Raw genomic sequence first — 21,301 nt, 5'->3', positions numbered from 1 at the left:
TGGGATTAAAGGAGCCTCGTAAAGGCACACCTCGAACACTGGGACGCCAAAAAGTACCGCGTGACCAAAGACTACAGAAATATCTCTTAACTTGTGGGCCTAGTGAATTCGCGGCCCAGGCCCGTTCTGCATGGGGGGCCCAGGGACTATGGCCCACGCCGAGGAATAGCCGTTTCCAAGGACAATCTCCTGCTCGGCACCTCTTGAAATACCTGAGGAAAGGAAAAAAGTTTTGGACAGAACCAAGGCCTTGCATGGTCTTCGGACTCAAGCCTATGGGGAAACCAAGTACTCGAAAATTTTTGGACAGAACCAAGGCCTTGCATGGTCCTTGGACTCAGCCTACGGGGAAACCAAGTACTCAAAATTTTTTGGACAGAACCAAGGCCTTGCATGATCCTCGGACTCAAGCCTATGGGGAAACCAAGTACACAAAAACCTTTTGGACAGAACCAAGGCCTTGCATGGTCCTCGAACTCAAGCCTATGGGGAAACCAAGTACACAAAAACCTTTCGGACAGAACTAAGGCTTTGCATGGTCCTCGGACTCAGCCTATGGGGAAACCAAGTACTCAAAAATTTTTGGACGGAACCAAGGCCTTGCATGGTCCTCGGACTCAAGCCTACTGAGATGCTAATTACTCGGATGGGGAAAGTCCTCGGCTCAAATACTGTAAAATGTTAAGGCCAATGAAAGCGTTAGGACGATAGCGAGACGCCCCACTATTTGGTAGCCTAAGGAGGCTGTTCATTTTTGCGGGTGATATGTCCTCGGATGACTACTTACTACACCGCATAAAGCATCCAGTTCTAATCTTGGCGTTGTTTTGGGTAAATATCGTTATTCACAGGTAAGCATCGTTGTGTCAAACAATTCTATTAAAGTTATAGTGATATCTTTTCGTTATCAAGCATTTTGGCCTTAGTTATCATTGGTTCAAATGCTATATTATTATGCCGAGCAGTGCTTGCAAATTTGTAAAAACATAGAAACAAAACATGCGAAGTAAAATAATAACAATTTTTATTAATATAAAAAATTATTACAACGTACAAAGAGGGGCTTAAACAAGCCTATACAAAAAGTGAACTGCCGAAGCAGAGATAACATCCGCAATACAGATAAGTAAACAGCCAGGTGTCTTTTAAACTCGTCTTCAAAGTCTCCTTAATCTCTGCCTCAGTATTGCTCATATTGAGAGAAGAACATTTTTTAGGAAAAGTTGAAGGAGAAGGAAGAAGAGGATGAAGGACAAGGAAGAAGAGGATGGAGGAGATGAATGAGGAAGATGGAGGACATGAGTAAAAGAAGGAGGAGAAGAAGAGAGAAGAGATGAAAAGAAAGAGAAATGAGCAAAAGAGGGAGAAGGAAAAGCACCAGGATGGATCTGGTGGTGGAAAGAAGAAGAAAAAGAGGCAAAGGGGGGCGCCAGTGAACGAAGAGAGGAAGAAGCAGGGGCACTTGGTCCCTGCCCCAGTCCTGACTCCTAACACGCTGGCGCCATGTTAGATATGCTCGTGAAAGAGCGGGTGGTACTGATGATGTGCTTTCTCGGCTCAGTCACACTGAAAGTGTGACGTGACGAGTCCCTGCTTCGGATTTTGGCTAAAAGGAAGGCGAGACAAATCTTGAGTCTCCGCCATCCTTGCCCTGACCGAGCCATTTCGAGCTTCGCTAGAACATAGTGTTTCTGGGAGGGGAATGGTTTTTTCATTGCTTATTACTACGGTAAGTGTATTTCAGGCTAAGGTATAGCCGGAGAGTAAAAGTGAACTCCGGAAAGAATCTAAGGATTTCAAATTTTGGTGGGGTTAAAGGGATTCGTTTGTGAGGGAAACAACTCTTATTTCTTCTCTTTATATAGGGGACGAAGAGGAGAGTACTTAATGTGTCCAGATCTCCAAGGAAATCTATAAACATGAATACGCCCGTTTCGTCCCCCCATGCCATCAAAAACTATTGAATCTGGGAGGTCTCGTAAAGGGAAGACATTAAAGACGCGCTTCGGATAACCAAACGGCATAAACGTATCGTGCGCAATTTAAGGGGAATATCTTGTAGACCGGTACATTCCCTGGGCAGGTGAAGAGTCGCCAGCGTCAGTCAAGGGCTGAATTAAATGAGCCATAATAAAGGCTCGGTATTACCAAAACCCCCCTCTCCAACCAAGAAGTCGGACAGCAGAGTTTTGAGGGACTATTGTGGGGCCCAATAATTTATGGGTTAGGTCCCTTTGCTCGTGGGAAGTCTAAGGGCCCAAGCCAAAGACAGCTACGACCCAAGCTCAATAACATAAAGCCCAAATGGCTCGGAGATGTTGCCGAGGACAGTTCGGTCCTTGGCAGACCCAAAATTCCACCAAAAAAGAGGGGCAAAAACGGTATAGGACCAAACTGGATAGGAGATCTAAAATATCTCGGGAAAGTTGCCCTCATTACCCTTCCCAGATAAGACTCAGCATCCAGCAAAGCCCGATTCTTCGGCTTTATCAATCATCCCCAACAATTCTGGGATTAGACTGACGGGACAAATATCAGTCTCGTAAAAGTTGACCCTACACGTGGACGAAGGATAGCAAACGTAGGCTAGTATAAAAGAGAAAGTAAGTAATCTGGATAAGGGGAGGTGGGGGAAACATTGGACAAAAAACCAAGGACTCCCATCCTACCTCAAGGAGAAAGACTCCATGGGTGTAAACTACTTAAAGAAGTATGCATACCGCAAAAAATCACCGCCGGACAACCGGAGGAAGACCTTAATGATCCCCGAACAAAGTCCGAGGAGTCCAACCCCTCAGGGTGTAATGCTAGAAGGCTTAAATGTTCAAGTCCAACTCTTATTTTTTACATGAATTCCTCTAAAAATAGGACCAGACCATCGCACTATGATCAAAGGCAAACCTTTCAAGCCCACTCTCTACAAATCATATTGTGAGGGATCTTTCATGTATGAGTCCAACATCATTATTGGGCCGTTAAAGAAATCGTGTCCTTACATATATGTTTTAAAATGTATTTTTCATTGATAAACTAGTTTTAACTTTGATATTTTCAGAAGGGGTATGTTTACAAAAATTAATTTTTAGATTTGCTTTATGATTATTTTCAAAAATACTTTAAACGGTTTCTCTACTATTTTTTTTTCTTGTAATTGGCTTATATTACCAATAAGTTTTGTTATCTTCAAAATATTAATTTTGGGTATATTGCAAATTGCACCCCTAAAGTTCGAGGGTGTTTAGATTTTACACCTTAAAGTTTCAGAATTTGGATTTTACCCTCTGAAGTTTAGGGTGTTTGGATTTTACACCTTAGCATTTCAAATTTTGGATTTTACCCTCTAAAGTTTAAGAGTGCTTGAATTTTACACCCCCAAATTATGAAACTTTAAGATATAAAATCCAAACACCCCCAAATTTTAAGGAGTAAAATCCAAACACCCCTAAAATATAGGGGGTAAATTCCAAATTTTGAAACATCAGAGTATAAAATCCAAACACTCCCAAACGTTAGAAGGTAAAATCCAAATTCTGAAACTTCTATAAAATTCAATCACCCCCAAACTTTAGGGATGTAATTTGCAATTTACCCTATTAATTTTTCTTGTTAAGTTTTGTTTTCTAAAAATATGAAATATTAGAATTCATGGTTAAGTGCCCACACACACAAGTTGTGTGTGTGTGTGTGTGTTTTGAATTTTAGATAAATTGTATGGTCTACATCCTAAACATAAATGGACAAAGTTTAACTATAAAATTGGTTATAGTCTGAGACTACAACCTTACTCAATAAAATAAACATAGATAAATTACAAATTATACCCATAAAGTTTGGGGTTAATTGGATTTTACACCCTGAAATTTCAAAATTTGGATTTTACCTCTTAAAGTTTAGGGTGTTTGGATTTTACATCATTATATTTCAAAACTTGGATTTTACCCCCTCAAGTTTAGAGTTGTTTGGATTTTACATCCCCAAATTCTGAAATTTTAGGGTGTGAAATCCAAACTCTCCAAAACTTTAGAGAGTAAAATCCAAACACTCCTAAAATATAGGGGGTAAAATTTAAATTTTGAAATGTCAAGGTGTAAAATTCAAACATCACCAAACTTCAGGGGGGTAAAATCCAAATTCTAAAACTTTAGGGTGTAAAATCTAATCACCCCCAAGCTTTAGATGTGTAATTTGCAATTTACTCCAATAAATATTATTACATATTTTGAAAATATAGCAATTGAATTATATATTCTTTATGCTTATAATACACATATCAATTTTAGGTTAATTGAATATTATTTACTGTATAATCTATAAGTTTATATTTTATGCATAATTTTAAACTATAAAAACTTGCAATTTAATCAATTTATTGATGACATAACTATTGATTTTTAATTTCTTAGAAATTTTGCAAGCATAGAAGATATAAAAATAAGATATAATATAATGGTAGATTTGTCAAAATTTACCTCTAATAAAAAAATATTAAGTAAGGTTGTAGGTTTAAGCTACAACCAATTTTATAGTTAAATTTTGTCTAACACAAATTATACAAATTTGTGACAAAGCTAAAAAAAATATTAGATTTATTTGGAATTCGCTTAATTTGCTGAAACTGAAAACTTTTTGTTGAAAGTACTATAGATAAAGGTAAAAGTTAGCTGAAATAGTACAGTGAAACACATGAATAGTATCAAAAAGTGCAGTGAGCCCTATGAGTAGTAGCAAAAATAAGTTGAATAGTAAAATAAGTGGACAAAAATAATTTTTGCCAAACACACACAATCATCTTAATTAAAACATGTTCTAACAATGAAAAGTTTTTTTTTTTTCTCCCTAAATAACATAGCATGAGTTTAATTGGATTAAGTCAACAAGTTAAATTATATTTTGACCCAAACAACTTATTGATTCCAGGGACGAACGGAACTGACGGAACTGCTTTTACACAAAATTTTTTTTAAAAAAAAAATTTACTTTTTAGTTCTAAAATTTATTTACTTGCCCCCTTCCACCAGAAAATTGACAAGCTGACCCACAAATCTCAAAAGTAGATAACAAGAAAAATCTTTAAAAAAAAAAAAACACATATCTAGATGATAAAAAAAATCTTTGGATAAATTATAAATCTAGTCTTAGCAAATCAATTACAAATCCTAGCAAAACAAATCACAAAAACCCAATAACTTTTACCCAATCTCTCCCTCTCATTTGAGAGCTTTATGCCCCTCTCAAATGACTCCAACTCATAGCCACAGAGACAACTCTTATATCGCTAATTGCTCCATTCACATACCAGTTAATCACCAACAGCTTGGATTAGTTGGTGTCTTTAACTCAACCAGTGGAAAAAATTTATCTATTTTTTGAATGGTAGAATTATTTTAATTTTTAATGTTTTATTAACTTTGGGACACACTTGGCATGCATGCATAAATGGTAATACATGTGTGAAGCAACAACAATCTATTGTTTTGTGCCTTACCTAAACTGCTACCAAAGCATATGTGAGATAGATTGAGATCCTCTAAAGTAGGAACTCTACCATGTAGAGTTCTTTTAATCTGAACCTTTCATTTATAATAAATGGTATAAATTTTACCATATCATTAATCCACTAACAAATCTACAAAAATAATTATTTTAAAAAATAACTGCTCATAAATGATAGTTATTACCTTAAATGTAAATAGTGGCTATTACATTGCAGCATTAAATGCAAAAGAAATTTGCTTATTTATAAAATTGATTATTATGCACATAGAGCAAGAAGTATATATATATATATATATATATATATATGATATATGAATAGCAGAGGCACCTGGGTTTTCATTCCAATTTTTTTAATCTTCTATTAATTTTATTAAAATTAAGCATATACATGGCTTTTTCTTTTTCTTTTCAAGTACATGATTGACACTTAGGATCATAAAATATGATTTTTCTATGTCCCATTTCAGTTGAACCTATGCTTTGAAATTAACAACCAAAACTATTTGTGGAACAAATTGAAAAATGAAGAGGGAAAGGAAAAGATGACTTCACGTTTTCTTATAGACTTGATTTAGGTAAAAGAGGTAAGACAATAATTATCATTTATGAGCAGTTATTTTTTAAACCATTATTTTAGGGGATTTGTTAATGGATTAATGATATGGAAAAATCTGGACCTTTTATTATAAATGAATGGTTAAGATTAATAGAACTTTATACAGTAGAGTACCCTAGGAACTCTAGAAGATCTCAATTCGTGAGATTAGTTTATTGGTAATAAATTTTGTGACTTAACTAAATTAATGTAATGACGGGAAGAACTTTATTATTTACGTAGTTAAAGACTCAAAGTTATCATTCATTATCATGTGATTGTTTAATAGATCTCTTTTTAATTTTTTTTTTTTTACTATTTTTTCAAACTTGCAATTTTTAAAAGGAAAAAATCTCAACCTTTCCAAGACACAAATAATTGTCTTACCCTTTTTTTCTCTGAATATTAATGCATGATATTTATTAACCATTATTTTGGCTGTATTATTAATATAATGCTTGACATAGATTTGAACTTTTAAATATAGTTTTTTTGTATTTTTTTTAAAGAATCTTTTAACTATATATATATATATATAGTGTGGGGTCAGAAAATTTGGCAATCCCGGCCCACTTTACACTAAGCCCAAGGCCCACGCCGAGGAGGAAGAAATGCCCGAGGACGAACTAAGAAAGCCCAAATTGCCTTGAAACATTGCCGAGGACAATCCTATTCTCGGCCAACCCAGATCCTAGAAGGGAAGAACGGCATGCCATCAAGGGCAGCCTCCCAGAGTATCCTAAGAAAAAGAACAAGTACAGTAGGACAGCCATGGGAGCATGGTATAGGAGCAATTCAAAGAGGAACTGTCACCTCCACATTAAATGCCCACAACTAACGTTCTGGCCGCATTTATGAGGAAATGACCTCTGAATAGTGCTGTCTTGGTTGTTGCAACACACAAGAGATTTGGGAAGGTGGCTGATGGGACAAGCACTCGAATAGTGATCTGCATAATCAACAGATGAAGGGCCAAGATCAACCGGAAATGGGGTATATAATGTGAGAAGTCCTCCTGTAAAGGGGGATTGGGAATTGGAAAGAGAGAAGAGAGAAGCAATTGGCACGATCTTGGAAACCTTTGTAACCAAGCACTGAAGAAAGAATAAGAACACTAAGTTCCTTGGAAGAAATGCCCAAGGACAAAATTTCATACTTTAATCCACGACCTTGTTATTCAATCCATTCCTAACCATGTCTGGTTGTTGTAATCCTCACTAAGACCTCGTTCTTAAACCCATTCTCTATAAATTTATTGTATTTGGCTAGTTGGGCCTAAGTCCACTCATCTAGTAGGAAAAGTGCTCAATTCCAGTCCCTACATATAGCATTATAAAATTATTAGTTATAGAATTATGTGAAAAGAATACATAATTTTTTATAATTTATAATGTTGATAGAATAAAGAATCGGACTAATCTTAGTTAGATCTTGAAAATATTAGGACATGCTAATTGACTTACAAAATTCTTGATTATAAATTGTTATTTGTGATTTTTTTTTTCAAAATAAAAAATACAAATAATTAAAATATTAATGCTAATAATGCATTGTTGTCAACTTCTAATATTGATATTTCAATATTTTAAAATCTTTGAACAATGAAGGCAAAAATGCAAAACTGACTCTCTAACTTTCACATTTTTTCATTTCAGTTCTCTAACTTTCAGTTTTGTCAATTCAGTCCTCTAACTTTCAATTTTTGTCAATTCAAGGTTCTGTTATAGCTGCCGTTAAATCCACTAAAACGACGCCGTTTTGCATGTGGGTTTTTTTTTTTTTTTTTTTTTTTTTTAATTCAGAATTAAAAGAAAATTCTGAAAAAAAAAAAAAAAAAAAAAAAAAAAAAAAAAAAAAAAAAAGGGAACGACAACTCCCCTGAATAAAAAAAAAACAAAGGGGGAGGGGAAGAGCAAGAAAGAGCTTCCCCTTCTCTTGTAGTCTTGTGGACACTATCATTGCTGCATCGCATGAAGCTTCTGAAAATGGTCTCTAAATTTATTTCTCTTTTGCTTAATATGGTCTAATCAATCTTCATAGACTTCCATTTATATCTTGCTATATTCTCTTTTTTTTTTTTTTTTTTTTTTTTTTTTTTCATTTGTTGGTTTTGCATTTAATAAGGGTCCATATGAGCCAGGACGTTTACAGGCACTCTCACACCCATACCAAACCAAAGGGCCTGTAGAATCATTTGGAGCTACAAAGGTGAAGGCTGGCTTTTATGTTAGGGTGGACATGCCTGGAGTCACTAAGGAAACGATGACTGTTCGCGTGAAAGATGGTCGTGTTTTGTTCGTTGGGGAAGGGGAACAACAACGTCGTTCCCCTTACTTTTTTTTTCTTTTTTTTTTTTTTTTCAGATTTTTCTTTTAATTCCGAATATAAAAAAAATAAAAATAAAAATAAAAACCACATGCAAAACGGTGTCGTTTTAGTGGGTTTAACGGCAGCAGTAACGGAGCCTTGAATTGACAAAAATTGAAAGTTAGAGAACTAAATTTATAAAACTAAAAGTTAGAGGACTGAAATGAAAAAAAGTGAAAGTTAGAGGATCAGTTTTGCATTTTTGCCAACAAAGAACTTTGGCCCCCACTAAGTTTGAATCCTAGTTCCTTCCCTAATTGATTCAACAAGGTATGAGTATTCCAAATAGGGTAATCGAACAAGTAATTCACCGCAATAATCAATCATCAAATCATTAGCAAAGTAAAAGACACCGAATATAAACCAATAAAGAACCTTTTTAAAGGACACCTATCTCCGGGATGCAATCTCAAAGAAAATTAATTATAAAGGAACAATTATAATAGTCTAAACTCTATACCCACCTCAGGGAACCAATCTCAATAAGAACACACTTTGTTTTCTTATTTTTGCCCAAGGTACAAGGAAGAATTTTCTTTGTTTAGGCTTAGGAAGAAGGCTTTAACTTTGGTGTAGCACTCTTTCTTCTCTGTAAAAGGCATGCATGATGTGCTTTTTATATAAGAAAACAAAGTACGATTCGATATGAGCAAAAATCCTTTTTCTAGCTAAATTTGTAATGCAAATCCGGTAATTTAGCTCGAGTGAACGTTAGACGGATTACAGGAACAAGTTTTCCTTCGATTGATTTAACATTTTGTTCTTTACTGATTTGCTCGAGTGTGTTTGGTTTTGCTCAAGCGAGTTTGAGTTGGCTGAGCGAGATTAATGTCTTCAGTTTTCATCCGCAATTCTTGATGGACCCATGACCAAACTGTATTGCAAAAAATTAGAACCCCTAAAAAATATGTTTGTCACATTGAATAAACCGACATCTAAACCCTAACAAACATTACTATAGATAATTTTTTTTTAATGGAAAGACTATGAAATTACTTTAGAAATAGATATATCATGAAGAACAGCTTATTCTAAGAAATAAGGACTCTCTTCAATCCACACAGAAAAAGTTTTGCTAACAAATAAGCATGCCTATTGCCTTACTAAAGGACATGAGAAAATCCAACACTATGGAACTCATGAGTAACTCTAGTTGAAATTTGATATCAAACAATCCAATTTAGTTTTTTTGTCTTTATTTTTTATTTAACTTGTATCAGAACTAAACTAGTTTTAAGTTTTCCAAACAGCCAAACTATTATGTAAAAAGTTACCTAAAAAGCCAAAAATGCAGAACACATGGACTCCAAACATTTTGCATTAGGTAACTTACACATCCAGGTAGGTAAAAATGACAAATTTTTTGTTTTAAATTATGTAAACTCATTAAGTGCTTTATGCTTTAGGATGAGCCTATCAAATCATCTCTACAAACAAGCATATATTTTTTAGCATTAAAGTACTTGTAAACAAATTGTTAGAGCATTTCATTAGACATGGGAGGTTAAGGTTGTCTTGTTTTATTTACTTTTTTTTTAATAATATTTTCTTATTTAATATCATGTAAGCTTACATGAATGATGACGAACCTTATAACTCTTGCCATTCCAATCATACAATTATGAGCGCGTAAATGCTACTCCAATAGATAGTTGGTTGGCCTTTGGCCAGAACCAGTACTATGAAAAAGGCTGCCCTCACTGCAGTGTCAAACTTTATGCAGGGTTGCTTGGTATGGCAGCATTGTTTTAGAGCTATAGACGCTTCTACTGATAGCATTGTTTTAGATTCGTTTACGATAGTTGCCACCAGTTTAATCCTTAATCAAATGATAGATTATAATTTGGGTAACAATAACGTAACTAAAAATGTAGTTTGAAATCATATTATTAATTAGTTTTGACATGATGTTCCTACAGTTGCTAGCGGACCCATCAAAAGGACTCACTATATCTTAGCTTTGACATGAAGGATTCAGTGATCACTACATCTTCTCTCACTTGATGCTATGTATTTGATGACAACATTGCTTCTATTTTTGTCCATATGAATGTTTAATTGGTTTGGTTTATCCTTGGGGCCACTCTTTATCAGTGTAAGATTGAGTGAGAGGTACGTTTGGTATGGACCATGGTCTCATTTTTAGTCTTAAGAGAAAGTCTAGGGAAGGCTTTTGTGGGCCATGCCCATGCTGCGTTTGGGGGCTTGGACCCACACCAAATATTAACAAAGTTACGGCACATATCAACTGTCACGACCAAAAGAGAAAATTTTGCCAAATAAAGAACAACTGTTGCATCTGCTCTGCCGTTAGCATAAAATAATATATTTAAAAATTTTACAAAGGGAAAAAGAATAATTGTTAAGTCTTAATAACAATTTTATTGTTTAAAGAAAAAAGAAAGTCAATCTATTAACTTCTAACTAGAACCAGAATATTCTAACTAAATGTACTGGTTGAACGTTTAGGGGTTTAATATGAAAACCTATGGATATACCTGCAAACTAAATAAAAAAACCAAGCAATTGGGTTGCCTGGAGGAACTCCAAAGCTCAAGCTAGAAAGCAAATGATGAATTTATGCTGGAACAATGTTACAATGGCAAGGCAACTGTGTGAGTGAATGCATACCTTCTCCGTTAATTTTGAGGTAGTGTCTATAGGATTTTGTGTGTCAGGTTAGTGCAAAAAAAAAAACAAAAAAAAAAAAGTCAAGACTTGACTGCATGTCATCCACCCAAGCCAATCGAGGGGATGTGATCTAAGGATGACACTCTATTGTTAATGAAAGGGACTCTTTTTCATTACATTTAATGTAATTGACGGTAGGTGAGCCATAATAAATGCGAGATGTAACTAATAAGATCTTATAAATATTCATTTTTAAGTGAAAGTGTCGACGACCAATCTCTAAGGCTTCGTTTGGGAGTTCATAAGGGAATGAAAATGAATAGAATGGAATGAAATGTATTTAAGGGAAATGAATGGAATTAAGTAATCTTGATTGGATGTTTTAAAATAAAAGAATGAAAATGAATGGAATGTAAGTAATCTTGTTTGGGAGTAACATGAAAGGAATATAATGAAATGAAATCATTTTATGACAATATTACTATTAAACCCTTATCTTGAAATAAAGAGTTGAATATATAGGGGTATTTTGGGAGTTTCAGTAAAAAAATCATTAAATTTAATTCCATTTCCTCTCATTCCTCCAAATTTCGAGGGGAATGAAAATTTGAGGTTTTAAGATAATAGAGAGGAATGAGTGTTCCCTTCTACTTATTCCATTTCCTCTCATTTAAACTCCCAAACAAGGGAAGGGAATAATATTCTAAAATTATTCTTTTCATTCATTTCCATTTCCTTTTCCTAAACGAGACCTAAGGCTCTGTTTGAGAGTTCATAAGGGAATGAAATAGAATGGAATGAAATGATCATAAGGGAATGAAATGTATTTAAGTAAGGGAAAAGAATGGAATGAAATGAAATTAAATAACCTTGATTGGATGTTTTAAAATAAAGGAATGAAAATGAATGGAATATAAGTAATCTTGTTTGGGAGCAACATGGAGGGAATAGAATAGAATCATTTTATGACAATATTATTATTAAACCCCTATTTTAAAATAAAGAATTGAATATATAAGGGTATTTTGGGAGTTTTGGTAAAAAAATTATTAAATCTAATTCCCTTCTCTCCCATTCTTCCCAATTTTGGGAGGAATGAAAATTTAAAATTTTAAAAGAATAGAGAGGAATGAGTGTTCCCTCCTACCCATTCTATTCCCTCCATTAAAACTCCCAAACAAGGGAATGGAAGAATATTTTAAAATGATTCTTTTCATTTCTTTCTATTCCATTCCATTCCATCCTCCCAAACGAGGCCTAAGTGAGTTTTATTAAAATTGGTCCAAGGTAGATTATCCGCCCTCATAGTTTCAATTGTTAGGGTGACTCTAAACTACTAGGCTATTTTGATCAAAGGGTCATGTTTAAAGACATGATAGGCTAACTAACCTTGAGCTCAACAAAAGACTTTCAAGTTAGATTCAATCCTACTATAGATCATGTTTAAGGATATGATAGGCCAACTAGCCTTGAGCGTAACAGTAGACTTTCAAGTCTACGAAGGATCGTAGTTTTCGATCATGTCAATTGGGTTGGGTTTGCTTGCTTGCTTAGATTTAACTCTCTAAAAACTTGTATATAGGTTTGTCAATATGTATGACTAAAAATAATTGTAAGGACTCAATTTGTAACGACCCCAAAATGGTATTGAGTTCGCACGTTAAGGGCTCAAACAATAAAATTTGTAGAGTGTGGGTTTGAAAGGCTAGGCCTTGGTCGTCGGACGTTGGTCAGTCATGGTTCTTGTGGTGTTTGCACAGTGATGAACCGTGCTTGCCCGATAAGACCTTTTCCTCGGGACGGTCTAGGAGGCTCTAGTTTTTGGCCCTGGTCCCAGCCGCCTCTTTTTGGTGCATAGAGCTTACATTATATAGCCCTTCTCGATTGATCTTGACCCTTCACTTGTTGATCAGGCAGGTACCTACTCGAGTACCTATCCTATCAACTGCCTCTACCCATTTTCTGTTAGTTGCAATAACCGAAGCCACACTGTTCAGGAGTCTTTTCCCATCAATATGTCTTGGACGTTTGTTGGCGCATTCAATGCGGAGGTGACATCTTTTCCTTGAACCACCCCCACTCTGTACCCCCATGTGAGTCTCATTCTACTCGCCTTTTCTTCTGGGAGTGCTTGGGAGGCTACCTTCGATGGCATGTCATTCTTCCCTTTTAAGCCTCGGGATGCCGAGGACATAGTTATCGTCGGTTGCATCTCTAGGCTATTTGGTCTTTCATTACTTGTCCTCGGCAACTACTCTCCTCGGCACGGGCCCTGGGGCCCTACTGGGAAGTGGGCCGGGATCACAAATTCTCTGGCCCCACAATAGCCCCCTCAAAATCCTGCTGTCCGGCTCCTCGGACGGAGATGAGGGTTTTGATGACGTCGGGCCTATGTGACGGTTTGCCAAGACTTGTCTTTTATCAATGCCGGAGCTTCATTGTTCGCCTGGGACACGCTCCTAGTTGTGAGACATTCTTTTGGTTTACCCATGCCGTGCTCCTGCCGTTTCGGTACACGAAGCGCGTCTTTAATAAGTTCCCCTTACGAGGCAACGCCAATCCAACGGTTGTAGACGGTGTTGGGAGTTGAGTGGAAATTATCTCGTTTTGTAGCTTTTCTTGGAAATCTGTACAGATTAAATGCCACCAGACTTGCCTTCCATATAAGAAGCAAGGTAGGAGGTCATTTCCTTGGCGTACAAACCCCTCAATCTTTTTAAATTCCTAAACCATTTGCTGTGCTCACAGTCCTCACTGCCAGTGGGATTAAGCTTTAGGGAGTGATATGGTTGGGGTGAAGATGGGGGTGAAAGGACCACACCCTCTCCAGAAGCACTAGGTCTCTCCGAGACTCAAGATGGCCCTATCAAGGCAAGGGAGACAGAGACTCAAAGCATTTCTCCCCCTTGACAAGGCGGGAAAGAAGCCTCTTCTTCCTTTAGCCAAAATCCGAAGCAGGTGCTGGTCGCATCAGATTTTTGGTGCGATACCACTGGGGTTGCTCATCGTCGGTACCATCCGCTCTCTCTCGAGCGCTGCTAACATGGCACTGGCCTGATGGGGGTTAGAGCTGGCACGGGGACTAGGCATCCCCGCTTCCTCTTCTCCTCCTTTTCTGGTGCCTGCTTTTGCCTCCGCTTCTTCTTCTCATCCATCACTAGAGGCATCCTGGTGTTTTTTCTTCTTCTTCTGCTTCTTCTCCCCTTCCATCAATGGGGTCATCCCGACACGCTTAGTCGCCATAAGAGCAGAATTGAAGGATTTATCATTTCCCTGTATCTTTTCCTTTTTGTTTTTCTTTTTTGCTTCTATAGTTAGCTTCTGGTATAGGCATGTTTAAGCCTTTTAATGTACGCTGTACTACTTCTTTGTTTAATAAAAGATGACTTTATCCCATTTTGCGTGTTCTTTCTTCTCTGCAATAATTATTCTGTGAATGGATGCGCTGGTGTCCTTTTCTTTTGAACAGCACTTAGGGCCGAAACCCTTGTTTAACAAAGAGCTATTATGTTGAACTTATAAAAATTGATGGGCACAATAATGCCGATTTGTAGTGGGTTAACCATATAAGACTAACCGAGATAATGGCTGAATGCTCTGTATTGCATATGGGATGATCACCTGAGGATGGATAACCTAAAACGAACTATCCGAGAGGGTCACCGGGCACTAGGGTGCTTTGTCACGTTCCTGGTAACATTCATAGCCTTAACTTGTTTTTGGCCTCCGGTCCGAGGACCGAGATACGTTCGTACCGGGTCTAAACACTTGGTTGTGTTAGTTTCCTTAGAGCCGGGGATCCGAGGACAGGACGGGACTTCCATTCTGTCTACGACTTAGAAGTAGTTGGTTTCCCTATAGGTTTGAGTCCGAGGACCATGCAATACCTTGGTTCTGTCCAAAACTTAGAATTTTCTTTAAGTAGTTGGTTTCTCCATAGGTTTGAGTCCGAGGACCATGCAATACCTTGATTCTGTCCAAAACTTAGAATTTTCTTTAAGTAGTTGGTTTCCCTATTGGTTTGAGTCCGAGGACCATGCAATACCTTGGTTCTGTCCAAAACTTATCTTTTCTTAGAAGTAGTTGGTTTCCCCATAGGTTTGAGTCCGAGGACCATGCAATACTTTGGTTCTGTCCAAAACTTATCTTTTGTTGGAAGTAGTTGGTTTCCCCATAAGTTTGAGTCCGAGGACCATGCAATACCTTAGTTCTGTCAAAAACTTAGATTTTAGGAAGTAGTTGGTTTCCCCATAGGTTTGAGTCCGAGGACCATGCAATACCTTGGTTCTATCCAAAACTTATCTTTTGTTGGAAGTAGTTGGTTTCCCTATAGGTTTGAGTCCAAGGACCATGCAATACCTTGGTTCTGTTAAAAACTTATCTTTTGTTGGAAGTAGTTGGTTTCCCCATAGGTTTGAGTCCAAGGACCATGCAATACCTTGGTTCTGTCCAAAACTTAGATTTTAGGAAGTAGTTGGTTTCCCCATAGGTTTGAGTCCGAGGACCGTACAAGATCTTGGTTCTGTCCAAAACTTATCTTTTGTTGGAAGTAGTTGGTTTTCCCATAGGTTTGAGTCCGAGGACCATGCAATACCTTGGTTCTGTTCAAAACTTAGATTTTAGGAAGTAGTTGGTTTCCCCATAGATTTGAGTCCGAGAATCATACAAGACCTTGGTTCTGTCCAAAACTTATCTTTTGTTGGAAGTAGTTGGTTTCCCCATAGGTTTGAGTCCGAGGACCATGCAATACATTGGTTCTGTCCAAAACTTAGATTTTAGGAAGTAGTTGGTTTCTCCATAGATTTGAGTCCGAGAATCATACAAGACCTTGGTTCTGTCCAAAACTTATCTTTTGTTGGAAGTAGTTGGTTTCCCCACAGGTTTGAGTCCGAGGACCATGCAATACCTTGGTTCTGTCCAAAACTTATCTTTTGTTGGAAGTAGTTGGTTTCCCCATAGGTTTGAGTCCGAGGACCATGCAATACATTGGTTCTGTCCAAAACTTAGATTTTAGGAAGTAGTTAGTTTCCCTATAGGTTTGAGTCCGAGGACCATACAAGACCTTGGTTCTGTCCAAAACTTATCTTTTGTTAGAAGTAGTTGGTTTCCTCATAGGTTTGAGTCCGAGGACCATGCAATACCTTGGTTCTGTCCAAAACTTAGATTTTAGGAAGTAGTTGGTTTCCCCATAGGTTTGAGTCCGAGGACCATACAAGACCTTGGTTCTGTCCAAAACTTATCTTTTGTTGGAAGTAGTTGGTTTCCCCATAGGTTTGAGTCCGAGGACCATGCAATACCTTGGTTCTGTTCAAAATTTATCTTTTATTGGAAGTAGTTGGTTTCCCCATAGGTTTGAGTTTGAGGACCATGCAATACCTTGGTTCTGTCCAAAACTTAGATTTTAGGAAGTAGTTGGTTTCCCCATAAGTTTGAGTCCGAGGACCATATAAGACCTTGATTCTGTCCAAAACTTATCTTTTGTTGGAAGTAGTTGGTTTCCCCATAGGTTTGAGTCCGAGAACTATGCAATACCTTGGTTCTGTCAAAAACTTAGATTTTATGAAGTAGTTGGTTTCCCCATAGGTTTGAGTCCGAGGACCATGTAATATTTTGGTTCTGTCCAAAACTTATCTTTTGTTGGAAGTAGTTGGTTTCCCCATAGGTTTGAGTCCGAGAACCAAGCAATACCTTGGTTCTGTCAAAAACTTAGATTTTAAGAAGTAGTTGGTTTCCCCATAGGTTTGAGTCCGAGGACCATACAAGACCTTGGTTCTGTCCAAAACTTATCTTTTCTTTAAGTTTGAGGGGATTAGCCCCTCGGCCTAAGTGTGGGACGTTGGTTTGGAGGGATTAGCCCCTTGGCCAAGCCCCTAGAACCATCCGCGTCACTGATGCTTCGAAGCGTAGCCCCAGTGGAACTTTATGTTAGGGCACTACAACGGGCTACTGGAAGTGATGGAGGGACTTTCTCGATCCACCGCCTGTGCCAACGCACAAGCCCTCCCCACAGACGGCGCCAATTGTTAGGACTCAATTTGTAACGACCCCAAAATGGTATTGGGTTTGCACGTTATGAGCCCAAACAATAAAATTTGTAGAGCTTGAGTTTGAAAAGCTAGGCCTTGGTCGCCGGACGGTGGTCAGTTATCGTTCTTGTGGTGTTTGCACAGTGATGAACCGTGCTTGCCCGATAAGACCTTCTTCTCGGGACGGTCTGGGAGGCTCTGGTTTTTGGCCCTGGTCCCAGCCGCCTCTTTTTGGCGCATAGAGCTTACATTATATAGCCCTTCTCGATTGATCCTGACCTTCCACCTGTTGATCAGGCAGGTACCTACTCGAGTACCTGTCCCATCAACTGCCTCTACCCACTTTCTGTTAGTTGTAATAACCGAAACCACACTGTTCAGGAGTCTTTTCCCATCAATATGGCTTGGATGTTTGTTAGCGCATTCAATGCGGAGGTGACGTCTTTTCCTTGAACCACCCCCACTTCGTACTCCCATGTGAGTCCCATTCTACTCGCCTTTTCTTCTGGGAGTGTTTGGGAGGCTGCCTTCAATGACATGTCGTTCTTCCCTTTTAAGCCTCGGGATGCCGAGGACATGGTTATCCTCGGCTGCATCTCTAGGCTATTTGGTCTTTCATTACTTGTCCTCGGCAACTACTCTCCTCGACACGGACCCTAGGCCCTACTGGGAAGTGGGTCGGGACCACAAATTCTCTGGCCCCACAATAATATTTTAAACATATTACTAAAAAATTATGCTAGCTCACAAAAATAGACAAGAAAAAAAATTAATTCTAACCTTTAGCATTTAATGGTTTACAAATTCTATAGTCACAATATTTTTTACAATAATTGAGTTTGCAATGTTTTTTATATACATATTTTTTCTTATTTAAGCCTATTACTAACAAAAATGGAAAAGTGGATAGTTTGAAAATTTATTTGTAAAATTTTATATATGCAAAAATGGAAAGGAGTCAAAAGATGAAGTGCCACTCACATGACTCCCCCTTCCAATCACGTGCAACCGCTGCCAATTTCCTTTTACACACACTACTGACCGCCTCATCCAAAGCAACCCCCACAAGCCACGAGCGCGTTATGCCCACATCACATCACCCATCACAAACAACTCCCCCCAAAATCCTAGCCGTCCGTTCACCATACCTTCTTCACCTCAATAAAAAAGTCAAATCCTCTCCTTAATCAAATTCAAAAATCACAATTTTCCGCTTTTTCCAAAATTCAAAATTCAAATCCCCTAATCCCTTAACGCCGTTAACCCCTCCGTCATCTCCCTCCTATATAAACACACCCCACAAATCCCTCTCTCCTCATTTCCAAACCCAAACCCAAACCCAAACCCACAGTCACAGAGAGAGAGAGAGAGAGTGAGTTTTTTAGAGTGAGAAAAATGAGAGAAATCCTTCACATTCAAGGAGGCCAATGCGGTAACCAAATCGGAGCGAAGTTCTGGGAAGTGGTCTGCGCCGAACACGGCATCGACTCCACCGGCCGGTACCAAGGCGACAACGAGCTCCAGCTCGAGCGCGTCAATGTCTACTACAACGAAGCGAGCTGCGGCCGCTTCGTCCCGCGCGCGGTCCTCATGGATCTCGAGCCCGGAACCATGGACAGCGTCAGATCCGGCCCGTACGGCCAGATCTTCCGACCCGACAACTTCGTGTTCGGCCAGTCCGGCGCCGGGAACAACTGGGCCAAGGGCCACTACACCGAGGGCGCCGAGCTCATCGACTCGGTGCTCGACGTGGTCCGGAAGGAGGCGGAGAACTGCGACTGCTTGCAAGGGTTTCAGGTCTGCCATTCGCTCGGCGGTGGAACCGGGTCGGGTATGGGTACGCTCCTGATTTCGAAGATCCGAGAGGAGTACCCGGATCGGATGATGCTGACTTTCTCGGTGTTTCCGTCTCCGAAGGTTTCCGACACGGTGGTTGAGCCGTACAATGCGACGCTCTCGGTTCATCAGCTTGTGGAGAATGCGGATGAGTGTATGGTTTTGGATAATGAAGCGCTTTACGATATTTGCTTCCGTACACTCAAGCTCACTACTCCTAGCTGTGAGTTCTTCTTTTCTCTCTCTTTTTGATTTTGTGGTATATAGTTGCTTAGTTTTATTGTTACATTTTTGTCTTAGTGTGCTTAATTCTATGCCTATTTGCTCTTATTTTCGAATTGATTGTGTTTGGCTTGATGGGGTTTAAGAATTGTTTCAGAAACAAGACAATTATGTTTGAATAATTAAATGACTAACCTAAGAGTATTTGATGTATAATATTACTGGGAATATTTCAGTTGGGTTAAATCTTGGAAATTAAGTACCTATCTGTTTGGCTATTGCGATTTTCTATAGTTTGAATATAATTGAATGGTTGGGCATCTTTTTTTTTTCTTCAGGGTTTGATGATGTATAAATTTTTTAATTTAAACATTTATAGGGTTGGTATTAAGTTATACCTTGTATTGGTCTCTTAATTGTTTATTATTGGATTAAATTTTGAAAAAAAGTAATGCTACAGGCATAAATTATTTTACAACATTTTTGCTAACTTTTGTTGTGGCCAATTTCTTATTAGTTTTTATCTAGGCCTATCAATAATATTACTATTTTATTTATCAATAATCACTTACTACATCAGCAATTTGTAAAAGTTTACTGTAAAAAAAATTGAATCTCTAGTATTTTCCTTTTGAAAATCCAACCATTGGTATATATGTTATTATTGTTCTTAATATGCACACCAACTTTTTCTTTAATTGGGGTGTTATTTATTATTTAATTCATTAACTCATGTTTTTTGTATAATTTTAAAGTTATTAAAGCTTGAAATTTAAACATTGTATGATGAGATAGTTATTGATTGTCCAATTATCCTGATATTTTCCAAGCATGGAAGGTTTAAAGAGGAGATATAATATTATTTCGATGACATGATATCAAGTGGTGTAACATGCCATAGATTCATATTCGTTGTAACTTGAATTTGATGACAGATATATAGGCCTCATTGGCTCTAATAAAAATTTATGGAAATTTCTATGCAGCTGGCTAATAATCTTTGTTTGTTGCAGTTGGAGACTTGAATCACTTGATTTCTGCAACTATGAGTGGGGTTACTTGCTGTTTGCGATTCCCTGGTCAACTCAACTCAGATCTCCGCAAGCTTGCAGTTAATCTAATCCCATTCCCTCGTTTGCACTTTTTCATGGTTGGGTTTGCTCCACTTACTTCCCGTGGTTCCCAGCAGTACCGTGCCCTTACTGTTCCTGAGCTCACTCAACAGATGTGGGATTCCAAGAACATGATGTGTGCTGCTGATCCTCGCCATGGCCGATATCTAACTGCCTCTGCCATGTTCCGTGGCAAGATGAGCACTAAGGAAGTCGATGAGCAGATGATTAATGTGCAGAACAAGAACTCATCCTACTTCGTTGAGTGGATCCCCAACAATGTTAAGTCCACCGTTTGTGATATCCCTCCTACTGGGTTGAAAATGGCTTCAACATTCATTGGCAATTCAACATCAATTCAGGAGATGTTCAGGAGAGTCAGTGAACAGTTTACAGCTATGTTCCGCAGAAAGGCTTTCTTGCATTGGTACACAGGAGAAGGTATGGATGAAATGGAGTTTACAGAGGCAGAGAGCAACATGAATGATCTTGTTTCTGAGTATCAGCAATACCAAGATGCTACAGCCGATGAGGATGGTTATGATTATGAAGATGAGGAAGAAGTCCAGGAAGAGGAAGAGGCCTAAGTAGTGTTTGATATCTGTTTCTCTCTGTGCTTGTTACAAATGTGTTTTGTGTTAAAGTTTCCTTTTTGTTCCTGAATACCTTGTTTGGGGGTTTGGATTGTGGGAATGTGGTTGGACTTATAGCTCTATTGTCTCTCGTTTGCTTTTGGTGTAGTTGTCTAGGGAGTTTTGTGCATCAGACATGGTACCATGAAATGTTAAGCGTTTAAATCGCAATTGCATGCTATTGTGTAATTGATTTTGTGTAAACACCAGCTGAATCTGTTCTGTTTCCGCTTGTATTCTGCTAGAAAATTTGATTTCTTGAGCTTTTTGAGAACCAAAGAAATTGGCAGAGGTTAGCATAATGCACATTGTCATTACTATATGGATTGTGCTAGGTCGACTTGGGGATGTCATTCAGAACAAAGCAGGTTGTGCAAATATTTG

General features: G+C 38.0%; 1 protein-coding gene across 1 annotated transcript; it reads left to right on the top strand.

Moving 5' to 3' along the window:
* Positions 1-18,433: 18,433 nt before the first annotated feature.
* LOC126699480 (tubulin beta-1 chain) lies at positions 18,434-21,145 on the top strand. The gene is made up of 2 exons (XM_050397319.1): positions 18,434-19,174; positions 20,187-21,145. Exons 1-2 carry the CDS (start codon positions 18,511-18,513, stop codon positions 20,870-20,872), a joined length of 1,350 nt encoding a protein of 449 aa, XP_050253276.1. The 5' UTR covers positions 18,434-18,510; the 3' UTR covers positions 20,873-21,145.
* The last annotated feature ends 156 nt before the right edge of the window (positions 21,146-21,301 follow it).

This window comes from Quercus robur, chromosome 9 (assembly GCF_932294415.1).
Source record: "Quercus robur chromosome 9, dhQueRobu3.1, whole genome shotgun sequence".
NCBI classification, from domain to species: domain Eukaryota; kingdom Viridiplantae; phylum Streptophyta; class Magnoliopsida; order Fagales; family Fagaceae; genus Quercus; species Quercus robur.
Note: the sequence above shows the minus strand (reverse complement) of the source record. Positions and strands in the feature narration are given on the sequence as shown.

Excerpts from the sequence above, each read along its gene's own strand:
- LOC126699480 (XM_050397319.1), top strand. The coding sequence starts at position 18,511 with ATGAGAGAAATCCTTCACATTCAAGGAGGCCAATGCGGTAACCAAATC. Across the intron at positions 19,175-20,186 it reads CAAGCTCACTACTCCTAGCT|TTGGAGACTTGAATCACTTG; the intron begins GTGAGTTCTTCT and ends TGTTTGTTGCAG.